The following is a 19,608-nucleotide window of genomic DNA, read 5'->3' on the forward strand; positions in this document are numbered from 1 at the left end:
CATCAGCTACACGTGTGACCAAAAACATTTGGGAAGAAAAACAAGACCAACTATAAACCGGTTTCTGTTTCATTCACTTTATTATTCTCTTTGTAAAATTATGTTATAAAATTATGTGGTGGCTACAGCTGGGGCCTGGGTCCTCTGCACGGAGACTCTGGTGTGGGTCTTCACAAGATGGTCAGTAAATTCCTAGAAAAACAAGACACTTTTAGTTGTGCACCTAGACAGAGGACTCCCCTCTGCTCTTCAACAGGGTGGGGGGCAGGCAGTACCTGATATGGAGACTTGGTGAACACCGTCTCTTTCCAGAGATCAGGGGTGAGATAACTGTAGGTCTTGGAAATGGCATCAAAAGTGGCCTTGGCTAGAAAAGGGAAAACCAGAGAAGGCTGGTGAATTCACCCGAGATGAACCCCCAGATGGAGATGGAGGCTGTTGCGCTCCTAGGAACAAACAGGCCACTGTGGGCCAGTCTGTCGTGCATTAGGAGGGCCTTCCTCTCTCTCTCTGAAAATACGCCCACCACACACAGAATGTGGCTAAGCGGAGCTGAGAGAAGCTGGAGTTGGCTTGCAGGCCACCTACCGAAGTTGCCCAGGGTGGCGGTGCAGCCCCTGGCAGAAGTGTAGCAGTCATCGATGCCGGCCATCATCAGCAGCTTCTTGGGCACAGGGGCGGAGACGATGCCAGTGCCTCTGGGGGCAGGGATGAGGCGCACCAGCACGGAGCCGCAGCGGCCAGTCACCTGGGAAGGAGTAGAGACGTCAGGAGACAAGACAGGCGGGAGTCTACACCTATGCAAGCCCTACTGTGCACCAGCATCCAGCCTACCTTGCAAGGAACCGTGTGGGGCTTGCCGATCTTGTTCCCCCAGTAGCCTCTTCGCACGGGGACGATGGACAGCTTGGCCAGGATGATGGCCCCACGGATGGCAGTGGCTACTTCCTTGGAGCACTTCACACCCAGACCCACATGTCCATTGTAATCCCCGATGGCAACAAATGCCTGCGGAGAGACTGACGTGGGTGGTGGGCCAGGGGCCTCCACAGCATCAGTAACCACCCACAACACAGGGTCTGTTGCGCCCCTCAAGGCAAGACTGGCCACCAGGAGGCCAATCTGAGATCCTGAGGAGATCCTTCCTCTCTCTCCCCTTTACGAAAGTCACACGTGTGACGCCAAGTGCAACCATGCAGAGCTGAGAGAGTCTCGTGAAGGCCCTCGGCAGCAACTGCCCAGAAAGGTATGATGACTGGGGTACCTTGAACCTGGTCCGCTGGCCAGCACGGGTCTGCTTTTGTACGGGCATAATCTTCAAAACTTCATCCTTGAGGGACGCTCCCAGAAAAAAGTCAATAATCTCAGACTCCTGCAATAAACAAACTCATTACAAAAAAAAATTAACACACACCTAAGGGAGAGCCTTAAGTGTTAGTTACTCAGTCGTGTTGGAGTTTTTGGGACCTCATGGACTGTAGACTGCCAGGCGCCCCTGCTCATGGGAGTTTTCCAAGAAATAATGGGTAGCCATTCCCTTTTCCAGGGGATCTTCCCAACAAAAGAAATCGAACCCGGGTCTTCTGTATTGAAGGCATTTTCTTTACTGTCTGAGCCACCAGGGAAGCCCAGGGAAAGTGGGAGTCTAGAACCTCTCAACGTTTGGCCAACGACAAGAGTTCCCTCGACTACAGGCCACAGCCCCATCCCGGATGAGGACCCGTGTTTACCTTGATGGGCAGAGAGAAAAGGTAGATCTCCTCCAGGGACTTGATCTTCATGTCCTTGACCAGGCGGCCCAGCTTGGTAACGGGGAGCCACTGCAAGAAAAAAAGGCGCAGGTGACCAGGGCCTCCTCCCCGGTGCCGCCCAAGGGCCCGCCTCACACGCCCAGCTCAGACCTACCTCCTTGTCCTCGGCCTTGCCTCCGCGAGCTCCGCGGCCTCTGCCCCGGCCCCGACCCCGGCCACGACCCCGGCCCCGGACGCCACTACCGAAGCCTCCGCGGAAGCCACCGCGGCCTCCCATTCCAGGGCCCCCCGGGCCTCCGGGCCCTCCCGCAGCACCGGCGTCATCCGCCATTTGCTAAAAAAAGAAACAAGAACCAGCCGGTGAGCGAAGTCCTGGCATTTACAGCCGCCTCGGAGGCCCAGGCCGGGCTCCACAACGGAGCGCGGGCGCAGCATCCCGGGCCCCGTCGAATGGCGGCCCAGGCCCGCCTGCCTCAGCCACACACAAGGCCACTCACGTGTTTTCACGAAGAAGAAGAGAGAGATCGCGCGCGACGGTGTCTTTATAAGGCGCCAAGAGTCGCGAGATCTCGGTTGCCCCGCCCCAATGGCGCTGCGCCAAAGAGTATATTAAAGAGCTCATGATTGGCTGCGCGAGGCCCCGCCGAGCTCCGCGTGCGCATGCGTGTCTGTGGCCCCGGAACTTGCGCAACCCATATAAGGACTCGCGCCGGCGCCACCTCGCATCTTCCGGCTGTAGGTAGGTTTGTGCTAGTCGTTCTTTTGGCTCCCTGCTGTTCGCGAAGCTGTTGGGGCGGGCAGGGGTGGGGGTGGTTTGAGAGGTCGGCGTTGACTGAAAATCACCTTCGACTTTGACCATGGCCGCAGGTGAGATTCGGCGCCCAGAGCCACCGGGGGCTTTAGCTCACTGCCCGCTTCTCCGTGTGGGGATGTGAAACCCAGGCCCCGACACGCGCCGCCGCTCCGGGCTCGGTTGCGGCCTCTCGCGTGTTTCGGACTCTGGTATCTGACCTTGTCTTCTACCCGCAGGACAGCTGGATGCCCAGAACCTGAGGCCAATGCCGCCAAGACCGTGGGGGGCGGCGGGGGGCTCGCCTTTTATCTTTCAATAAAGCTGTTGATTTAATTCATCCGTGTGTGCGTGTGTTCTTGGTCCCCTGGTTATCAGCCTGCAAAACGCATCTGTGGCTGCTGGGACCGAGGTGTGTTGTGGAGGAGATACCTTTGTAGGACATCGCTCTTGAATTCCACCCAGGGATAGAACCCGGTTTTGAAGGTTGGCAGGCGGCTCCTAAGGTCCCACCTTCCAAAATCTTCTCGGATTTGATGAACTCTACACTCTGGCTTCTTTGATGGCTCAGATGGTAAAGAATCCACCTGCAATGCAGGAGACCTGGCTTCAATCCCTGGGTCAGGAGGCTCCCCTGGAGAAGGAACTGTCTACCCACTCCAGTATTCTTGACTGGAGAACCCCATGGACAGGGGAGCCTGGCGGGCTACAGTCGATGGGGTCTCAGAGTTGGACACAACTGAGCAATTTAAGCCTGTGCAAACACCCAGTGGCATGGAAACCAGTTCTCTTCTGTGCCTCCTATATGGGGATATGCTAGTTTCCCAAGCTGGAATTGGTTTACCCATCCATGCCTTTCCTCATAGGTATACCCAGGTGGAGGCTCTCCACATTCCAGGCTGCTGCTTTGGTACCACAGAAATCAGGTCCTCATTCCTGGTCTGTACCCTGGAAATAACTGTGGGTCAGATCCCAAGAGGCCTGGTGATGGGTCAGTGTCTAAAGCCCCCAGAACTCTTGGGGACCTAGTCACCTCGGCGGCACCACGTGAGGAAGGAAAACAAACCGTGTGCTTGTACTGGAGTCTCAGCTTTGAGGAAGTAGCCCCTAGAAGCTTGGTTCCAGCCTTACTGCTGTTTGAAGGTCAACTGTCAGCCACCTTGAAGTCAGGGGTTCCAGAGACCTGTCCTGGGTATAAGCTGCCCTACCCCTGAGGCTCTTGAGGCAGGAGCAGAGCCAGGTGGTACCCTGGGCCAGGGCTGTGATTGGCCTGAGCTGGACAATGCCCCTGTGATGTCGGCCCGCTCCTGCTATGAAATGGCGACTCCTGAGCCCTGGCTTCAGTGGAGCTGCCGTCCAGACACAGATCATGGTGAGCTCTTAGATTGTGCCTAATTTCAGAGACCTTCCCAAGCTGGACCCCACTCCTCACTGAGATGATCTGCACAACGGGGTACAGGGCCCCAAATGGGACAAGGAAACCTTTCAGAGACCTCTGGCCCAGGTCTAACTCCAGGCCAAGGCCAGCTTCTACAGCTGGGTTTGGTAGAAATGGGGGATCTCGGCCCTCACTGCTGCCCCCTCAAACTGGGTGCTGACCCAACCCTCCATTTATGGTTCTCATGTGGCCCACCTCCCAACCAAAGCTTCCTGGAGTCCCTTTCTGGGCATGTGGAGTAGGGAGTCAGAGCCTGGTCCCAGCCAGGCCCTGATGCAGGCCTGGCCTTTGCAGAGTGGCGGGTATGATCTCAACCTCTTCACCAGCCCTCCCGATTGCAACTTCCTGTGTTCTGTCTGCCACGGAGTTCTCAAGACGCCGGTGAGGTTGCCGTGCAGCCACATCTTCTGCAAGAAATGCATCCTCCGGTGGCTATCCAGGTGCTACTGGGCACCCAAGAGGCTCGGGGGCCAGGGCAGGGCTGGGGGGGGGGGTCATTCCTAGGAGCCAGAACAGAGAAGAAGGTCAGCCAAGCACTGGGTCATGGTGGCCGTTAGGTTCAGCTGCCAAATCTCCTGGGATGCTAACATATGAGCTGGGCCCCTGTGGAATCTGCACCCCAGCCTCAGAGCTTAGTGCTCCCTATAAAGCCCTCTTATGCCTCTTCCAGCTAGAGAGAAAGAAGGACCACCCGGGGAGGCATGTTGCTGCCACCTCCACACCAAACAATCACCCCCACTCATGTCTCCTAGACAAAAGACCTGTCCATGCTGCAGGAAAGAGGTGAGACGGAGAAAGATTGTCCATGTGAATAAACTCCAGAAGATCATTGGCCGCTTGGAAGTCAAGGTAACTCAGAACACCCCCTCCTGTCACCCTACCCTCCTCCCCTCTGCATGGGTCGGGGCAAAGCCAGCAGAGGGGTTGAAAAGAACCCCGTTCTCAGAACTGAGGGTTTCTATTCCACCAACACACTGCTCCCCTTAGGGTTATCAGACCTGGCTGAATGTGAGTCACTTCTCTACAACATACTTGATGTGTGGTTTTGGGCAAGTTACCTAATTAACCTTTCTGAGCTCCAAGAGCCCCAGCTGTAAAATGGGGATTATAAAGGATGGAGAGCCTGCTGTGGTGCCATTGCTCTCCAGCCTCATAGTTTTATAGATAGGGAAATTGAGATTACAAAAAAAAAAAAAACCTTGGCTGGGGAGTGCCTTTTTGGTCTAGTGGTTAGGATATGGCACTTTCACTGCCATCAGTTCAGTTCAGTTCAGTCGCTCAGTCATGTCCAACTCTGACCCCATGGACTGCAGCACACCAGGCCTCCCTGTCCATCACCAACTCCCGGAGTTTACTCAAACTCATGTCCATTCAGTCGGTGATGCCATTCAACCATCTCATCCTCTGTTGTCCCCTTCTCCTCCCACCTTCAGTCTTTCCCAGCATCAGGGTCTTTTCCAATGAGTCAGTTCTTCGCGTCAGGTGGCCAAAGTAGTGGAGTTTCAACTTCAGCATCAGTCCTTCCAATGAATATTCAAGACTGATTTCCTTTATGATTGACTGGTTGGATCTCCTTGCAGTCCAAGGGACTCTCAAGAGTCTTCTCCAACACCACAGTTCAAAAGCATCAATTCTTCGGCGCTCAGCTTTCTTTACAGTCCAACTCTCACATCCACACATGACTACTGGAAAAACCATAGCATTAATTAGACGGACCTTTGCTGGCAAAGTAATGTCTCTGCTTTTTAATACGCTGTCTAGGTTGGTCATAGCTTTTCTTCCAAGGAGCAAGCGTCTTTTAATTTCATGGCTGCAGTCACCATCTGCAGTGATTTTGCAGCTCAATAAAGTCTCTTACTATTTCCATTGTTTCCCCATCTATTTGCCATGAAGTGATGGGACCAAATGCCATGACCTTAGTTTTCTGAATGTTGAGTTTTAAGCCAACTTTTTTACTCTCCTCTTTCATTTTCATTAAGAGGCTCTTCACTTTCTGCCATAAGGGTGCTGTCATCTGCATATCTGTGGTTATTGATATTTCTCCTGACAATCTTGATTTCAGCTTGTGCTTCATCCAGCCTGGCATTTTTGCATGATACACTCTGCATAGAAGTTAAGTAAGCAGGGTGACAGTATACAGCCTTGATATACTCCTTCCCGATTTGGAACCAGTCCATTGTTCCATGTCCAGTTCTAACCGTTGCTTCTTGATCTGCATATAGATTTCGCAGGAGGCAGGTAAGGTGGTATGGTATTCCCATCTCTTGAAGAATTTTCCACAGTTTGTTGTGATCCACACAAAGACTTTGGCGTAGTCAATAAAGCAGAAGTAGATGTTTTTCTGGAACTCTTGCTTTTTTGATGATGCAACAGATGTTGGCAATTTGATCTCTGGTTCCTCTTCCTTTTCTAAATCCAGCTTGAACACCTGGAAGTTCATGGTTCATGTACTGTTAAAGCCTGGCTTGGAGAATTTTGAGCATTACTTTACTAGTGTGTGAGATGAGTGCAATTGTGGGGTAGTTTGAACATTCTTTGGCATTGCCTTTCTTTGGGATTGGAATGAAAACTGACCTTTTCCAGTCCTGTGGCCACTGCTGAGTTTTCCAAATTTGCTGGCATATTGAGTGCAGCACTTTAACAGCATCATCTTTTAGGATTTGAAATAGCTCAACTGGAATTCCATCACCTCCACTAGCTTTGTTCATAGAGATGCTTCCTAAGGCCCCACTCAACTTCGCATTCCAGGATGTCTGGCTCTAGGGGAGTGATCACACCATCATGGCTATCTTACAAATAGCTGAGAAAAGAAAAGAAGCTAAAGGCAAAGGAGAAAAGGAAAGATATATCCATTTGAATGCAGAGTTTCAAAGAATAGCAAGGAGAGATAAGAAAGCCTTCCTCAGTGATCAATGCAAAGAAATAGAGGAAAACAATAGAATGGGAAAGACTAGCGATCTCTTCAAGAAAATTAGAGATACCAGGGGAACATTTCATGTAAAGATGGGCTCAATAAAGGACAGAAATGGTATGGACCTAACAGAGTGAGTGAGTGAAGTCGCTCAGTTGTGTCTGACTCTGCAACCCCATGGACTGTAGCCTACCAGGATTTTCCATCCATGGGATTTTCCAGGCAAGAGTACTGGAGTGGGTTGCCATTTCCTTTTCCAGGGAATCTTCCCAACCCTGTGGATGGCAGCCAGGTCTCCCGCATTGTAGGCAGACGCTTTACTGTCTGAGCCACAAGGGAAGCCCTAACAGAAGCAGAAGATATTAAGAAGAGGTGGCAAGAATACAAAAAACTATACAAAAAAGATCTTCATGACCCAGATAACCACGATGGTGTGATCATTCACTGCTATATCCTGGGTTCGATTCCAGGAAAAAAAGAAGAAGAAAAAAAAAGCCTGGCATACATACAAACAACCCACTAGACCAAGCCAACCATGTAACTCCCTGTTTTCTAAACCTCCTGTCCCCACTCCTCTGAGATCTAGATTTTTCCTACCTTCAAGGATTTGCTACAGTTTACCTCTCTCCACCACATCACTGGTAGCCTAAGAGGTTGGGAGGCTGCCAGTTCAGTGTTTCCTAGTCAGTGGAACGTCATGGATGGGGGATTCTTGGGGGTGGCTGGAGATGTCCCCAACCTGGTTTGGCTCACACGATGCTCTCCTCCACTCCCAGTGCAGGAACGCCGAAGCTGGCTGCCAGGTGACGTGCCCCCTGGCCCATCGCAAGGGACACCAGGACTCATGCCCCTTCGAGCTGATGGTCTGCCCCAATGAAGGCTGCACGCTGCGGGTGCCTCGTGGGGCCCTGGCTGAGCACAGGCAGAACTGCCAGCACGGTGCCCATCAGCGCTGCTCCCTGGGCTGCGGGGCCACCCTGGGCCCAGCCGAGCGTGCAAACCACAACTGCTACCAGGAACTGCGAGAGGCCTGGTGCCAGCGCCAGCAGCGCAGCCGGACCCTGGTGCTCTGCCTGCTGCGGCACTTGCGCAAAATGCACCGGACCACTGGCCTCATCCGCCGGCAGCTGGCAGAATTCCTGGAGGAAGATGACCCCCTGCTCGTGGGTGCCCCGCAAGAGGAGGCTGAGGCCACCCCCGAAGGCAGCATTGGGGCTGAGGTGTGGGGGCCCCAGGGCCAAGCTACCTTGTAAATAGAGGGTAAATAAATGCAGAGCCCAGGCCTGGCCGCCTCACTATCGCTATGCTTGCTGACCTCACCCCACCTCCTCTGGGAACTAGTCCTCTCAGGGGAAAGAGACACCTTAGCTTGGAGAGGACCTCTCCAAGTTCTTTCCCACCAGTTCCTCACACTGACTTTTCCCCTCAGCTCTCCGCCTGATTTTTTCTCATTCGATTGTCTCCTCTGCAGAGGTTTCCCCTGCCCATCCTTTCCCAGTCCTCCTTCCCAGTTACCTTCTTCCAATCTGTTTCCTGGCTTTCCAGCCAGTAGCACAAACAGCTCAAACCCCTGAAGTCAAAGTACAAGCCAACTGCTCACAGTGATTCCTGAGGATCCCTCATCTTGTTTCTGCCCCATATTCTCCTTCTTACTCACTCCCTGCAGCCACACCGGCTTCTGTTTCTCCTAAATGCCAGGCTTCTGCATTGGCTGTTCCTCAGTCTGAAGCATTGGTCCCCCAGATAATCAGAGGGCTCCTTGCTTCACCAACCTCGGGCTTTGCTCACAGTTCACCTTTACAAGGAAGCCTCCTCCGTCACCCAGTTTAAAGTTGTGCCCCCTGCACTCCACTCCATCCTAACCCTGCTACATTCTTTCCAGATCACTAGCCACTTAACAAGATTATTCCGAGCCCTTCCTCTGCCCAGCCCTGGCCTCACTAGCCAGCCTTCTCTGGTGTCTCCCAAGTGCCTAGAACAGAGAATGTGCTCAATCAAATATTTGAACGGCCCCGAAATCGCCCGATTTACTACCAGGAGGAGAAGAGGACGACAGAGGATGAGATGGTTGCATGGCATCACCGACCCGATGCACATGAGTCTGAGCAAACTCCGTGAGTTGGTGATGGACAGGGAAGGAGTCCATGGGGTCGCAAAGAGACGGACACGACAGAGCGACTGAACTGAAGTAGTTTACCTGCGCTATTTCTCATACCATACGCTAAGGCGGAGCCTGGTTCAGGGCTCTGCTAACCCACCGCGCTTAACCCAAACCCCAGAATGCCAAGGGGGCAGGAGTCTTGGGATTACTTCAATAACCAGTTCCTACGAATACCTTTTCAAATTTCCACTTAAAAGACAGGCGGCTGGCGACTCCAGCACCGGCCAGTCTACGCCTCCCTCCCCCGCCGCTCCCACGTTACTCTACGCCCCACCCTCCAGGCCGGAAACGCCTCTGCCATCTTCCGCTTCCTGACGCGGCTCCACTGCCCACAGCAAAGATGTCGCCGAGGTCGCAGCGCCGATGACGTAACAGTAGTAGTGGGCGGTGACGCCATCTCTGCGAGCCCAAGGTGCGGAATGGCTCACGGCTCTCCCTCACGCGGTGGCACTGGCGACATGGCTGAGGTGGCGGCCGGAGTGGGCCGCTTCAAGTCCAAGTAAGCTGGGGCGCTGGGACTGGGGGTGAACCCGCCGCTGGGGCTTGGGTAGCCGCCGAGGGAGGGAGCCGGACGCAGCCGGAGTAGCGAAGGCGCCGGCGTGGGTCCCACACGCATCGGTTTGGGAAGGGATGAGGTAATAACGGGGCTGGGTCTTAACAGGCGGGCGGCGGCTTCGCAGCTGCGGCATCAGGTGGCAAAGCAGGCACTGACAGCGCTCAGCTCTCGGAGGGCAGGCCCTGAAGCCTGGTCGGATGCAGCTAGCTTCCGCGACCTAATGTTGAAGCAGGTTCGGTCAGGGGCGGGGACTAGAGATCCCAAAGCGAGAGGAAGGGTCGAGGCCGGTCCTGAACGGTGGGAGTCCCCACCGCCCAGACGACGGCAGAAGAGCCACCTTTGGGGCAGGCGGCCTGGGGAGCTTTCACATGCTGTCTCTCTTCTCCAAGGACTGGGAAGAGGTTAGGAGATGAGCTAGACCTCCGTGGCCAGGAGGCCCTGAATCCCGGGCTTATGCAATCCCCAAATTTATGTTCAGTGTCTAAGTGCTCAGTTCCCGGGTCCAGACAGACTCAGCCTAACGCGTAGGAGCAGAGTCTGATGGGGTAAACCTACCAAGCAGATCATTTCCAGCGGTGGCTGCGATAAGCACTAGCAAGGGGAAGCCCTGATGCCAAGACTACCTCTGTTGGATGGTGGAGCAGGCTCAGGAGGCCTCCAGCCTCCTCTTGGCAGTCAGGCTTCCTTTAGTGGAGTTAGCCAGGCACCTTGGAAATTCAGAGAGGCCCAGACTGGGAATAGGGAACAGTCTGTGTGAACACAAGGATCAGCAGAGACCCCTCACGGCAGGTTCTTGGGAACATGTAAGGAGAGGAGAGGGTTTCAAGGCAGGGGACAACACAAACAAGAGTTGTGTTCTAAAACGCCTCTCTGGGAGCAAGCTTTGAGAGAGTGGTCGGTACATGGTGAAGAGGCTGTAACAGCTCCCCAGAGAGGAGAGTGCCATGGCCTGGACCAGCAAGGAAGTAGCCGAGAGGGAGGGGTGAGGATAATCTGCCTGGGGAGTGGGGTGGAAGAAGGAACTAGGGTTGTGGAGGGGCAGGCTGGAGTTGGACCTCAAGGATAAGGATGTTGAAGAGGATGTTGCTCTGGGTTGGTTGCCAACCAACCAGGATGTTGCCTGGCCTCCCATGGCCAGCAGAGGGCGCCCAAGGCCTGGCTTCCTGGGCACCTGGGAGTCTGTGGGAAGATTTGGACTGCCTTTGCTTCCCTGGGCCCGTGTGGATCACTGACCCACTCAGGGTCCCAAATCTTCTGTAACAAGGGGGTGCTAATACCCACATCCCAAAATGGCTGAGAGGGGTAAAGAAGGTAACACACGAGCTCATCAACCCACAATGCATGCGCACACACATGCCCCCCAGAATCCCTGCCCTCCCAGAAGCTCCTCAAGGGCAGGGTCCTATTGGGTTGACCTCCGGGAGAGCACCTAGCAAAGGTCTGGGCACCGGGGACCACGGGGTGGTGGTTCACTCTCTTGCCCTGTCTCCCCTCCAGCTATGCTGTCGAGCGCAAGATCGAGCCTTTCTACAAGGGCGGGAAGGTGCAGGTACTGGCCCTGGAGGGGGGAGGGGGGACGGGTCAGGGGGAGGGTCGGCAGGGTGATGAGGCAGCCTGGGGCTGCCGGTTGTTCCCTTGGCTGAGACCTCTTTGTCCCCAGCTGGACCAGACTGGACAGCACCTCTTCTGTGTCTGTGGCACCAGAGTCAACATCTTGGACGTGGCCTCGGGGGCCGTGCTGCGGAGCCTGGAGCAGGTGAGGGCGGGGATGGTCGGGGTGAGGTGCCGGTGTGGATGGCAGCCTGTTCTCACAGCACCCTGCACACTCACTCTCGCCCCTAGGAGGACCAGGAGGACATCACTGCCTTTGACCTCAGCCCCGATGACAAGGTGTGTGGGGTCAGGACAGGAGGCGGGCTCCAGTACCTCCCGCCCAGACTGAGTGGGTGCGGATGGCACACACACACCCGTGCCCCAGCTGAACTGCGTCCTCCCCTAGGTGCTGGTGACAGCCAGCCGGGCCCTGCTGCTGGCTCAGTGGGCCTGGCAAGAGGGCAGCGTCACCCGCCTGTGGAAGGCAATACACACGGCCCCTGTGGCCACCATGGCGTTCGACCCCACCTCTACACTGCTAGCCACAGGTAGAACCTCGGCTGGGTTGGGGGCGGTGAGCCAGGCAGGGATCTTTGGGCCCACAGCGCCCCCACCTCAGATCCACTCCCACAGGCGGCTGTGATGGGGCCGTGCGCGTCTGGGACGTCGTGCGGTACTATGGGACGCACCACTTTCGGGGCTCGCCGGGTGTTGTGCAGTGAGTTGGGGCAGTGGGGGGCAGGGCAAGGGGCGGGGCGGGGGGTGTCACGGCCAGGGTGGCGCAGCTCACAGCCCCGCCCGCCTGCCCGCAGCCTGGTGGCCTTCCACCCAGACCCCGCTCGCCTGCTGCTCTTCTCCTCGGCCGCAGACACCAGTGTCCGCGTGTGGTCGCTGCAGGAGCGGTCATGCCTGGCTGTGCTGACTGCCCACTACAGCGCCGTCACGTCTCTGACCTTTAGCGCCGATGGCCACACCATGCTCAGGTCAGAGCCCAGCCCTCCTGGCCTTGGCAGGGAAGGGAGGCCCACAGCCACGGCCCGGGCACTGAGGCGGGTGTCCCCCCAGCTCGGGCCGGGACAAGATCTGCGTCGTCTGGGACCTGCGGAGCCTCCAGGCCACAAGGACTGTGCCGGTGTTTGAGGTAGGGGCGCCAGGGCCAGTGAGGGCAGTGGGAGGGGAGGGGCAGCGGGGCTGGGGGCTCCACCCCTGACCTGCTTGTCCTCAGAGTGTGGAGGCCGCCGTGCTGCTGCCGGAGGAGCCGGCACCAGAGCTGGGTGTGAAGTCTGCAGGCCTGCACTTCCTGACGGCCGGTGACCAAGGTGTGTGGGCCGGGCCCGGGCAGGAGGGGGCGGGGGCCGGCAGACCCAGTGTGCCAGCGGCCTTGTCTCTGCCCAGGCACACTGCGCGTGTGGGAGGTGGCCTCTGGGCGGTGTGTCCACGCACAGCAGCGGCTGCCGGGCCCCGGGCGGGAGCTGACCCACTGCACCCTGGCCCGCGCCGCCGGCCTGCTCCTCAGCGTCACTGCCGACCACAACCTGCTGCTCTACGATGCTCGCTCCCTGCAGCTGTGGAAACAGGTGCGCGCACTGCCCCTGCTCAGCCCCCGGCCCAGGCGCCAGCCCCCTGCTCACCCAGCCCGCCCCGTGTCCCTCCCGCCCCACAGTTCGCCGGCTACAGCGAGGAGGTGCTAGATGTTCGGTTCCTCGGGCCCGAAGACTCCCACGTTGTCGTGGCCTCTAACAGCCCCTGCCTGAAGGTGTTTGATCTGCAGACCTCAGCCTGCCAGATTCTCCACGGCCACACAGGTGAGGGCACTAACCAGGCCCCGGACCCTCACCCAGACGGAGTGCCCGGCCTGGCCTCAGCTAACCTCTAGCCACGGCCACTCCACTTTCTTCCAGACATCATCCTGGCCCTAGACGTGTTCCGGAAGGGGCGGCTCTTTGCTAGCTGTGCCAAGGTGAGGCACCACAGAAGCTGGGGGGCAGGGACTGGTGGGGAAGCCCCGGCCAGCCTCCGCTCACCCTTCGCTTCCCCAGGATCAGAGCATTCGCCTCTGGAGGATGAACAAGGCCGGCGAGGTGGCTTGTGTGGCTCACGGCTCTGGGCACACACACAGCGTGGGCACCATCTGTTGCTCCAGGTAGTGGTCAGGGCTGGGGGTGTCGCAGAAGCAGAGGCAGCTCTTGCCTTGCTCTCCGAGTCTCCAGCCCAGGGGTGCAGAACAGAGGCCGGGGCAGGGCACCCCAAGGGGCTGTGGCTCCCTAGAAGTAGCCTTGACCAGTGGGTACAAGGACACTGAGTGATGGCCGGGGCAGGGCTCCTCTTGTTGGACTGAGTCACCAGGGGTGGCCAGGGTTGAGGGGCAGCAGCAGTTCTGGTCGTGGGGCAGTCTTTCCGGGCTGGCCCGAGGCCTGAGCTGTGGGGCTCTGCCAGCAGGGCTGGCCAGGGCTCAGCAGGTGTCTCCCCTCCCCTGAATCCGGCCACAGGCTGAAGGAGACCTTCCTGGTGACGGGCAGCCAGGACTGCACTGTGAAGTTCTGGCCCCTCCCTGAAGCCCTGCTGTCCAAGGGCACCGGCCCCGAGGGCGGCCCGGTCCTCCTGCAGGCCCAGGCCACGCAGCGCTGCCACGACAAGGTGACCGCACGCAGCGCCCGGGTGGGGTCATGGCCAGGCCCTCGCCAGGAAGGGGGTCTGAGTGGCTGCCTGCTCTCGCCACCAGGACATCAACAGTGTGGCTGTCGCCCCCAATGACAAGCTGCTGGCCACAGGCTCACAGGACCGCACGGCCAAACTCTGGGCCCTGCCACAGTGCCAGCTGCTGGGTGTCTTCTCGGGCCACCGGCGCGGCCTTTGGTGCGTCCAGTTCTCGCCCATGGACCAGGTGTTGGCCACGGCCTCGGCCGACGGCACTGTCAAGCTCTGGGCCCTGCAGGACTTCAGCTGCCTCAAGGTGAGCTGCCTCTGGCCCAGGCCTGGCACCCCCCACCCCAGACCCGGCCCCCCACCCCACGCCTCACCCCACCCCCACCCTGCCCACAGACTTTCGAGGGGCACGACGCCTCTGTGCTGAAGGTGGCCTTTGTAAGCCGTGGCACGCAGCTGTTGTCCAGGTGAGTGGGGGGTGGGCAGGGCCGGGGTGTGCTGGGCAGGCCCCAGGCTGAACCCCTCCCCATCCCCACCCCAGTGGCTCTGACGGGCTCCTGAAGCTCTGGACCATCAAGAACAACGAGTGCGTGCGGACGCTGGACGCCCATGAGGACAAGGTCTGGGGGTTGCATTGCAGCCGGCTGGATGACCGCGCCCTCACTGGTGCCAGCGACTCCTGCGTCGTCCTCTGGAAGGTGTGTGGGCCAGGGAGGGCATCGCAGTGGGCAGGGCAGCGTGGGGGCCGGTCTGAGCCCAGTGTGACCCCGCTCTGACCCCAGGACGTGACCGAGGCGGAGCAGGCCGAGGAGCAGGCCAAGAAAGAGGAACAGGTGGTCAAGTAAGTGGGGTCTCCCTGCCCCCCAGCTTGGAGTTGGTGCACTAGTCCCTCCTCTCCGGAGCAGCCACCCTGCTCGCCCCTGGCGGGGTCAGGCGTGGCCGGGTCCCCCAGGGGCCCTGTGCCCTGTCCCCTCCTTGCCCTCCAGGCAGCAAGAGCTCGACAACCTGCTCCACGAGAAGCGGTACCTGCGGGCGCTGGGCCTGGCCATCTCCCTGGACCGGCCCCACACCGTGCTGACCGTCATCCAGGGTCAGTGCTACCTCGGGCCACACGGGGTGGGGGTCTCTCGGGGTCTGTGCTGCCCCTTCCCCAGGGCTTAACCTCCCCTCCCCCCACAGCCATCCGAAGGGACCCCGAGTCCTGCGAGAAGCTGGAGACCACGGTGCTCCGATTGCGGCGCGACCAGAAAGGTCTGGAGTGGGCAGGTCGGGCCGGATGGGGCCGTGTGAGGCTGGGGCCCCGGGGGCAGGTGTGACTGTGCCCGTCGCCCACAGAGGCTTTGCTGCGCTTCTGCGTCACGTGGAACACCAACTCGCGGCATTGCCACGAGGCCCAGGCCGTGCTGGGCGTGCTCCTGCGGCACGAGGCCCCGGACGAGCTGCTGGCCTATGACGGCGTGCGGGCCTCGCTGGAGGGCCTGCTGCCCTACACCGGTGAGTGGGCCGGCCCTGGGGGCGGGCAGCGCTGTCGGCCACACTCAGCCACCCCTGACAGCCCGCGGTCCTCCCCCAGAGCGGCACTTCCAGCGGCTCAGCCGGATGCTGCAGGCAGCCACCTTCCTGGACTTCCTGTGGCACAACATGAAGCTGCCCACTCTCCCCGCGGCCACCACGGCCCCCGCGGCCCTCTGAAACACGGACTTCGCTATCTCGGCTCCCTGTGTCCGCCTTGACTTCATTTCACCTCCTGGTCCTGGGCCACAGCTGGCCAGCCTGAGGGTGGGCCCACCAGTCAGTCCCCTCCCCTAGCACAGACATGGCGCGGTCAGTCAGGAGAGCTTTACTCAGGGCACCCCGGGGGCGCACAGCCCAGCAAGCCCCACCTCCACTGCTCCTCCCACGGCCCTGAGGCTGAGGCGGCTGCCAGCGGTCGTCCCTGGGCTCTGGAGTCTGGGGTGGTCCCTGGGGTGCACAGCACCGCCCTCCACGATGGACCACGCTCTCTCAGAGGGCTCCCTGCCGCCCTGGGTCCCGCTGCAGTGCCTTACGGGTGATGGTGCAGCAGCGGCTTTGAATGGTGCTCAGAGGCGGCCGGGTAGGCACAGGAGGCGGAAGCATCGCGGCCTGGGGGGACCTGGGGGAGCCGTGGGCCTTGCCCTCCCCACCCTCCGCAGTGCCAGCCCCGTGGTGGAGCCACGGCCCACTGAGGAGGGTGCCCAGCCCATCACGCTGCAGCGTTGCAGCTGGGAGAAGACCGGTGCGGCCTCGGAACCTGTGGGGCACAGGGTTTGGTTGGCTCTGGGCCCTGTCCCCCCCGCCCTGCCACCAGACCGGCTGCCGGAGCCCCAGCCCACACACCTGCACAGCCACCAGCCTCGGTCAGAGGCTTCCAGTACACGCACGCGTGCCCCTGCGGGCACGGACAGCTCATCAGCCCGGCTGCTCTCATAGGCGCGGACAGCACAGAACTGGGGCCCTGGGGGTAGACGCTGGGTGGTCACCATGGGGCTGCAGAGGTCAGGGCACCACCCCTGCTGAGTCACCCCCTCAGGTCACCACTATGCATCTCTCTTAATACCAGAAACCGCTTCTAAAGCCCAGCGGGCTCTGGCTTGCTCTGAGACCAAGCACACGCTGGCAGGGCCTCCCTCCCCAGCTCGTGCTGGACGCTGCCTTGTGAAAGCAGGGGTGTGGGGAGGAGGGTCATTCTCACCGTTTATCCCCAGGGGCTGTCCCCCACCCTGTCCCTGGTGTGGGGCCACCTCCTCCAAGTAGGGAGCAGGAAACCACGCCATCTGCTGGTCCTCATTCGCCACCAGCCACCAGCCTGTGCCCGAGAGGGGGACGGGCGGGGGCTTCAGTTCTGCAGCCCACTGGGATCCCAGGGGCAGGACGGCGTGTCTTTCCGACTGCCCAGCCCACCTGAGGGGTGTCGTAGCAGCACATCCAGGGCCTCCTGGGCCTGAGTGTGGAAGGGCTGGCCCCGCGTATCCTGGGTGCTGAAGGGCTGCAGGCAGCGCAGGCTCTGGGCCTCCAGGGTGCGGATGGCAGGGCTGCCTGAGGGGCCTGGCGGGGGTTCTTGCAGGGGGGGCAGGATCACCAGGCTGGTGAGGGCCCAGGGTGCAGGGAAGAGGTGTCAAGTGTCTGTCACACACCTGTCCGGCCTCCAAGTCTCCCCATTTGTGGGCCCTTCCCCACCACGCCTCCCCCATCCTCGGGGCAGGCACCTGCCAGGTGGCAGCATAGGCTCCAAGTCCGCAGGTTGTGGCGCGAGGAAGCCAGTGAGCACCGGGCTGCGGGACACACGCTCCCCTGCCGCCAGCAGCGCCCTCAGGTAGGCCTCCAGCAGCTGCAGGCGGGCCAGGCCTCGGCTGGTGCGGCCTCGGTGCACCAGCCAGGGTGCGTCGGCTGTGGGTAGGACGGGGCAGCTGTGGGAGCCCCGAGCGGCCCCTCACATCCCACCGCTGCCGCCCCCGCCCTCCTGTGACCCCTGCTGGCCTGACCTGGGAGCTTGGGGAGAACGCGGTCAGACCTCCGCAGCAGGCCCGCCTCCACTGGGAAGGTCTCCTTGAGGGTTTTCTGAGAGTGAGAAGAGGCATCATCGGTCTCCGAGGGCCCACTAGGTTCCCCTGGGACAGCAGGCAGGGGTCCCTTGGCTGAAAGCCCGAGTGGGCACAAGGGCAGGCCAGGGGTGGTTTCAGGTGGGTCGGGCTGCTGGGGGAAGTCGGGTGACCAGGCTTACTCACATGGAGTTTCCTGAAGTCCTCCCAGCTTCTGCGTACGAAGCTGTCGCTGTCATCCGACCAGCACACAGAGAAGGCGAACATCTGCTGGGGGAAGGTCAGGGGCATCTTGGAGGCACTGGGCCAGGAGCTCCCCCACCTCCTCTGGGGCTGGCAGGGGTCCCACGCGCTCCTACCTGGAGCCTCTCTGTCTGCACCAGAGCTGCCCCGCTCACACACACTGGGTGCCGGGCTCCCGCCATCCTGGTGACCTCCCCAGATGTCCGTGACGGGCTTGTGGAGTCTGCTGGGTGTGACCCCGGGTCCCACTACCGCCCTGCCCATGTGGGGAGGAGGGGAGGCCTTGGGCACCCGGAAGGCTGGAATTCCCCAGCAGCACCCCAGCCCTGGCTGCACTCCCCTGCCCTTGACTGGGGCTTTCCCCGCTTCCTCACCACGCCCCTCACCTGGGGAGGCAGGGGCACAGGGCTTCCAGGGTGGAGGCCCTCCTACCAGAGTGTGAGCCTGAGGGGAGGAGGAGAAGGAAGGGCCATTAGAGAGCCGCCAGGCCGCCCCTCCCGGCTCGCCATGCCCTGGGCTAGTGCCCAGGCTGGGCAGAGATGCCCAGTGGCCTGGTGCGCCCCTGGCTCTGTCCCTGAGCTGACTGCAGTCATCACCAGGAAAGTGTTAAAGGCTCTAAGTGCTTTGTTTGGCTTAATCCTCACATTGGAAGAAAGGTCTCTTAATGTCCCCAAATGGCAGAGGAGGAAATCTGTGTTAAACAGATAGTCAGGGTTTCTCCCATCTGCTGGGGAGAGGCAGACCTCACAGGCTCACCCCATAGGTCCCGCTGTGGTGGAGGGGCTTGCAGCAGGATGAAGAGGGTCCATCTCTAGTCACTGGCATTGGGAATGGTGGGGTGGAATTGGGAATGGCTAAGACTGTTCTGAGAATCACCTCTGAATTCATGGTTTTATCACAGTATGCTGCAGACACAGCCTCTGAGGTCTGGAGTGACCCTCCCCCCACGAGCTGGGGCGGTGAAGGGAAGGCCCCTAGAATCCCCAGACGTTGCGCCCAGGGGCCCACATCTCGGAACCACCGCCTTATAGGGCAGACGAGAGCCCATCCAAACCTGGCACATGGGGGTTCTTCCTTCCCCCGCCCACAGCTCAGAGAGCCGGGAGGGGCAGCTAGTCTGGCGGCACTCTGATGGCCCTTCCCCTCCTCCCTCAGTCCCACTCTGGCAGAAGGGCCTCAGTCCCAGCCCCTCCACCCAAGCCCTCCATGAGGGAGGGGTCAGGAAGCCACCAGGGCCTGACAAAAGGCCTTTGTGCATCTGTCCAGCCAGAGGCGAGCTCTGAAGCCTTCAAACCTCCCCTGGTCTTGGCCCAGGCAATGAACACCTGTGGACGCAGGCCTGATTTTTGCAAAGTGCCTTCTGTCCGGCTGCCACACTCTTGCCAATCTCAGTGGGGGCCGCTGGCCTGGTAGGGTACAGAGTGGGACGGCTCCAGCTCCCTTGGAATACAGTGAAGTTGGAGAAGGGCCAGTCTGCTCACAGCCAGGGACCTAGAAGGATGCTGCAGCCCCTCCCTACACTGCTGACAGCCCCGTGTTCCCCACTCCCAGCAACCAAGATCCTCTCCACACCCCCTCCCTCACCTCTCACCTGGACCACTACAACAGCTCCGTGCTCCTCCGCCCTCCCCCCCCCCCCCGCCCCAAGCCTGTGGTCCTCACTTGCTGCCGTGAAATCCACTCTCCAGAGGAAACTATGCAAAACCAAAATGGGATCAGGCCAGGGTACCCTGCCCCAAACTTCCCAGCACCATCCCAGGGTCCTCAGCATACATCCCCAGCTCTTGGGTCAGTCGATGGTGTCCTCAGTGGGCCCTTGGCCACCTCAGGACCTCTGCTCACACCACCCTTCCCAGGTCCTGTCCAACATTAGCCTTTCTGCCCTTGCAGGAAGTCAAGCTCCTCCTCCCTCCTACATTGGCTCAGACTACCCTCCTCAGCTGATTTCTCATTCTTCAG

At 59.6% G+C, this 19,608-nt stretch overlaps 4 protein-coding genes and 3 non-coding genes across 9 annotated transcripts; 3 read left to right on the top strand and 4 right to left on the bottom strand.

Moving 5' to 3' along the window:
* Positions 1 to 61: 61 nt before the first annotated feature.
* On the bottom strand, positions 62 to 2,104 carry RPS2 (ribosomal protein S2). The gene is made up of 7 exons (XM_061152541.1): positions 1,906 to 2,104; positions 1,731 to 1,820; positions 1,265 to 1,372; positions 835 to 1,008; positions 589 to 748; positions 276 to 367; positions 62 to 192 (listed from the first exon to the last, which is right to left on the bottom strand). The coding sequence occupies exons 1-7, from the start codon at positions 2,080 to 2,082 to the stop codon at positions 112 to 114; spliced, it is 882 nt and encodes a 293-aa protein (XP_061008524.1). The 5' UTR covers positions 2,083 to 2,104; the 3' UTR covers positions 62 to 111.
* Positions 434 to 562, bottom strand: LOC133064126 (small nucleolar RNA SNORA64/SNORA10 family). Its single transcript, XR_009694593.1, has one exon. It is a non-coding gene; the product is annotated as a small nucleolar RNA SNORA64/SNORA10 family (small nucleolar RNA).
* LOC133064125 (small nucleolar RNA SNORA64/SNORA10 family) lies at positions 1,078 to 1,211 on the bottom strand. Its single transcript, XR_009694592.1, has one exon. It is a non-coding gene; the product is annotated as a small nucleolar RNA SNORA64/SNORA10 family (small nucleolar RNA).
* Positions 2,105 to 2,496: 392 nt separating the features above from the next.
* On the top strand, positions 2,497 to 8,186 carry RNF151 (ring finger protein 151). The gene is given in 5 exon segments (XM_061152542.1): positions 2,497 to 3,913; positions 4,274 to 4,419; positions 4,732 to 4,828; positions 7,667 to 8,112; positions 8,114 to 8,186. Coding segments are annotated over 5 exon segments (783 nt in total). The 5' UTR covers positions 2,497 to 3,853; the 3' UTR covers positions 8,148 to 8,186.
* LOC133064084 (small nucleolar RNA ACA64) lies at positions 2,579 to 2,705 on the top strand. The gene has a single exon (XR_009694563.1). It is a non-coding gene; the product is annotated as a small nucleolar RNA ACA64 (small nucleolar RNA).
* A 1,214-nt stretch (positions 8,187 to 9,400) lies between the features above and the next one.
* TBL3 (transducin beta like 3) lies at positions 9,401 to 15,561 on the top strand. Its single transcript, XM_061152537.1, has 22 exons — positions 9,401 to 9,550; positions 11,105 to 11,156; positions 11,268 to 11,363; positions 11,450 to 11,497; positions 11,607 to 11,748; positions 11,834 to 11,918; positions 12,013 to 12,183; positions 12,266 to 12,341; positions 12,426 to 12,519; positions 12,596 to 12,777; positions 12,864 to 13,005; positions 13,102 to 13,160; positions 13,240 to 13,343; positions 13,690 to 13,837; positions 13,923 to 14,153; positions 14,243 to 14,313; positions 14,388 to 14,544; positions 14,629 to 14,687; positions 14,833 to 14,936; positions 15,026 to 15,097; positions 15,182 to 15,340; positions 15,420 to 15,561. The coding sequence occupies exons 1-22, from the start codon at positions 9,471 to 9,473 to the stop codon at positions 15,536 to 15,538; spliced, it is 2,451 nt and encodes an 816-aa protein (XP_061008520.1). The 5' UTR covers positions 9,401 to 9,470; the 3' UTR covers positions 15,539 to 15,561.
* Positions 15,562 to 15,670: 109 nt separating this feature from the next.
* NOXO1 (NADPH oxidase organizer 1) lies at positions 15,671 to 18,081 on the bottom strand. Of its 3 annotated transcripts, none has more exons than XM_061152538.1 (8): positions 17,766 to 18,079; positions 17,593 to 17,676; positions 17,350 to 17,425; positions 17,074 to 17,254; positions 16,769 to 16,950; positions 16,560 to 16,673; positions 16,205 to 16,322; positions 15,671 to 16,118 (listed from the first exon to the last, which is right to left on the bottom strand). In XM_061152538.1, the coding sequence occupies exons 1-8, from the start codon at positions 17,829 to 17,831 to the stop codon at positions 15,851 to 15,853; spliced, it is 1,089 nt and encodes a 362-aa protein (XP_061008521.1). In that variant the 5' UTR covers positions 17,832 to 18,079; the 3' UTR covers positions 15,671 to 15,850. The 3 variants fall into 3 exon arrangements, with proteins under 3 accessions (XP_061008521.1, XP_061008522.1, XP_061008523.1); XM_061152539.1 differs by having other exon boundaries at positions 17,593 to 17,673; positions 17,766 to 18,077; XM_061152540.1 differs by lacking the exon at positions 16,560 to 16,673 and having other exon boundaries at positions 17,766 to 18,081.
* Between the last annotated feature and the right edge of the window lie 1,527 nt (positions 18,082 to 19,608).

Source organism: Dama dama, chromosome 10 (assembly GCF_033118175.1).
Source record: "Dama dama isolate Ldn47 chromosome 10, ASM3311817v1, whole genome shotgun sequence".
Classification (NCBI taxonomy): Eukaryota; Metazoa; Chordata; class Mammalia; order Artiodactyla; family Cervidae; genus Dama; species Dama dama.

What these genes read in the sequence shown, in the direction of transcription:
- RPS2 (XM_061152541.1), bottom strand. Translation starts at nt 2,082, where the DNA reads ATGGCGGATGACGCCGGTGCTGCGGGAGGGCCCGGAGGCCCGGGGGGC. An exon ending in GCCAGCGGACCAGGTTCAAG is followed by an intron (nt 1,009 to 1,264) that starts GTACCCCAGTCA and finishes GTCTCTCCGCAG; the next exon opens with GCATTTGTTGCCATCGGGGA. An exon ending in CCCACACGGTTCCTTGCAAG is followed by an intron (nt 749 to 834) that starts GTAGGCTGGATG and finishes ACTCCTTCCCAG; the next exon opens with GTGACTGGCCGCTGCGGCTC.
- TBL3 (XM_061152537.1), top strand. Translation starts at nt 9,471, where the DNA reads ATGGCTCACGGCTCTCCCTCACGCGGTGGCACTGGCGACATGGCTGAG. An exon ending in CGCAGCGCTGCCACGACAAG is followed by an intron (nt 13,838 to 13,922) that starts GTGACCGCACGC and finishes TCTCGCCACCAG; the next exon opens with GACATCAACAGTGTGGCTGT. An exon ending in GGGCCTGCTGCCCTACACCG is followed by an intron (nt 15,341 to 15,419) that starts GTGAGTGGGCCG and finishes GTCCTCCCCCAG; the next exon opens with AGCGGCACTTCCAGCGGCTC.
- NOXO1 (XM_061152538.1), bottom strand. Translation starts at nt 17,831, where the DNA reads ATGGCGGGAGCCCGGCACCCAGTGTGTGTGAGCGGGGCAGCTCTGGTG. An exon ending in TGCAGACAGAGAGGCTCCAG is followed by an intron (nt 17,677 to 17,765) that starts GTAGGAGCGCGT and finishes ACCTTCCCCCAG; the next exon opens with CAGATGTTCGCCTTCTCTGT. An exon ending in ACAGCCCCTGGGGATAAACG is followed by an intron (nt 16,323 to 16,559) that starts GTGAGAATGACC and finishes GTCTACCCCCAG; the next exon opens with GGCCCCAGTTCTGTGCTGTC.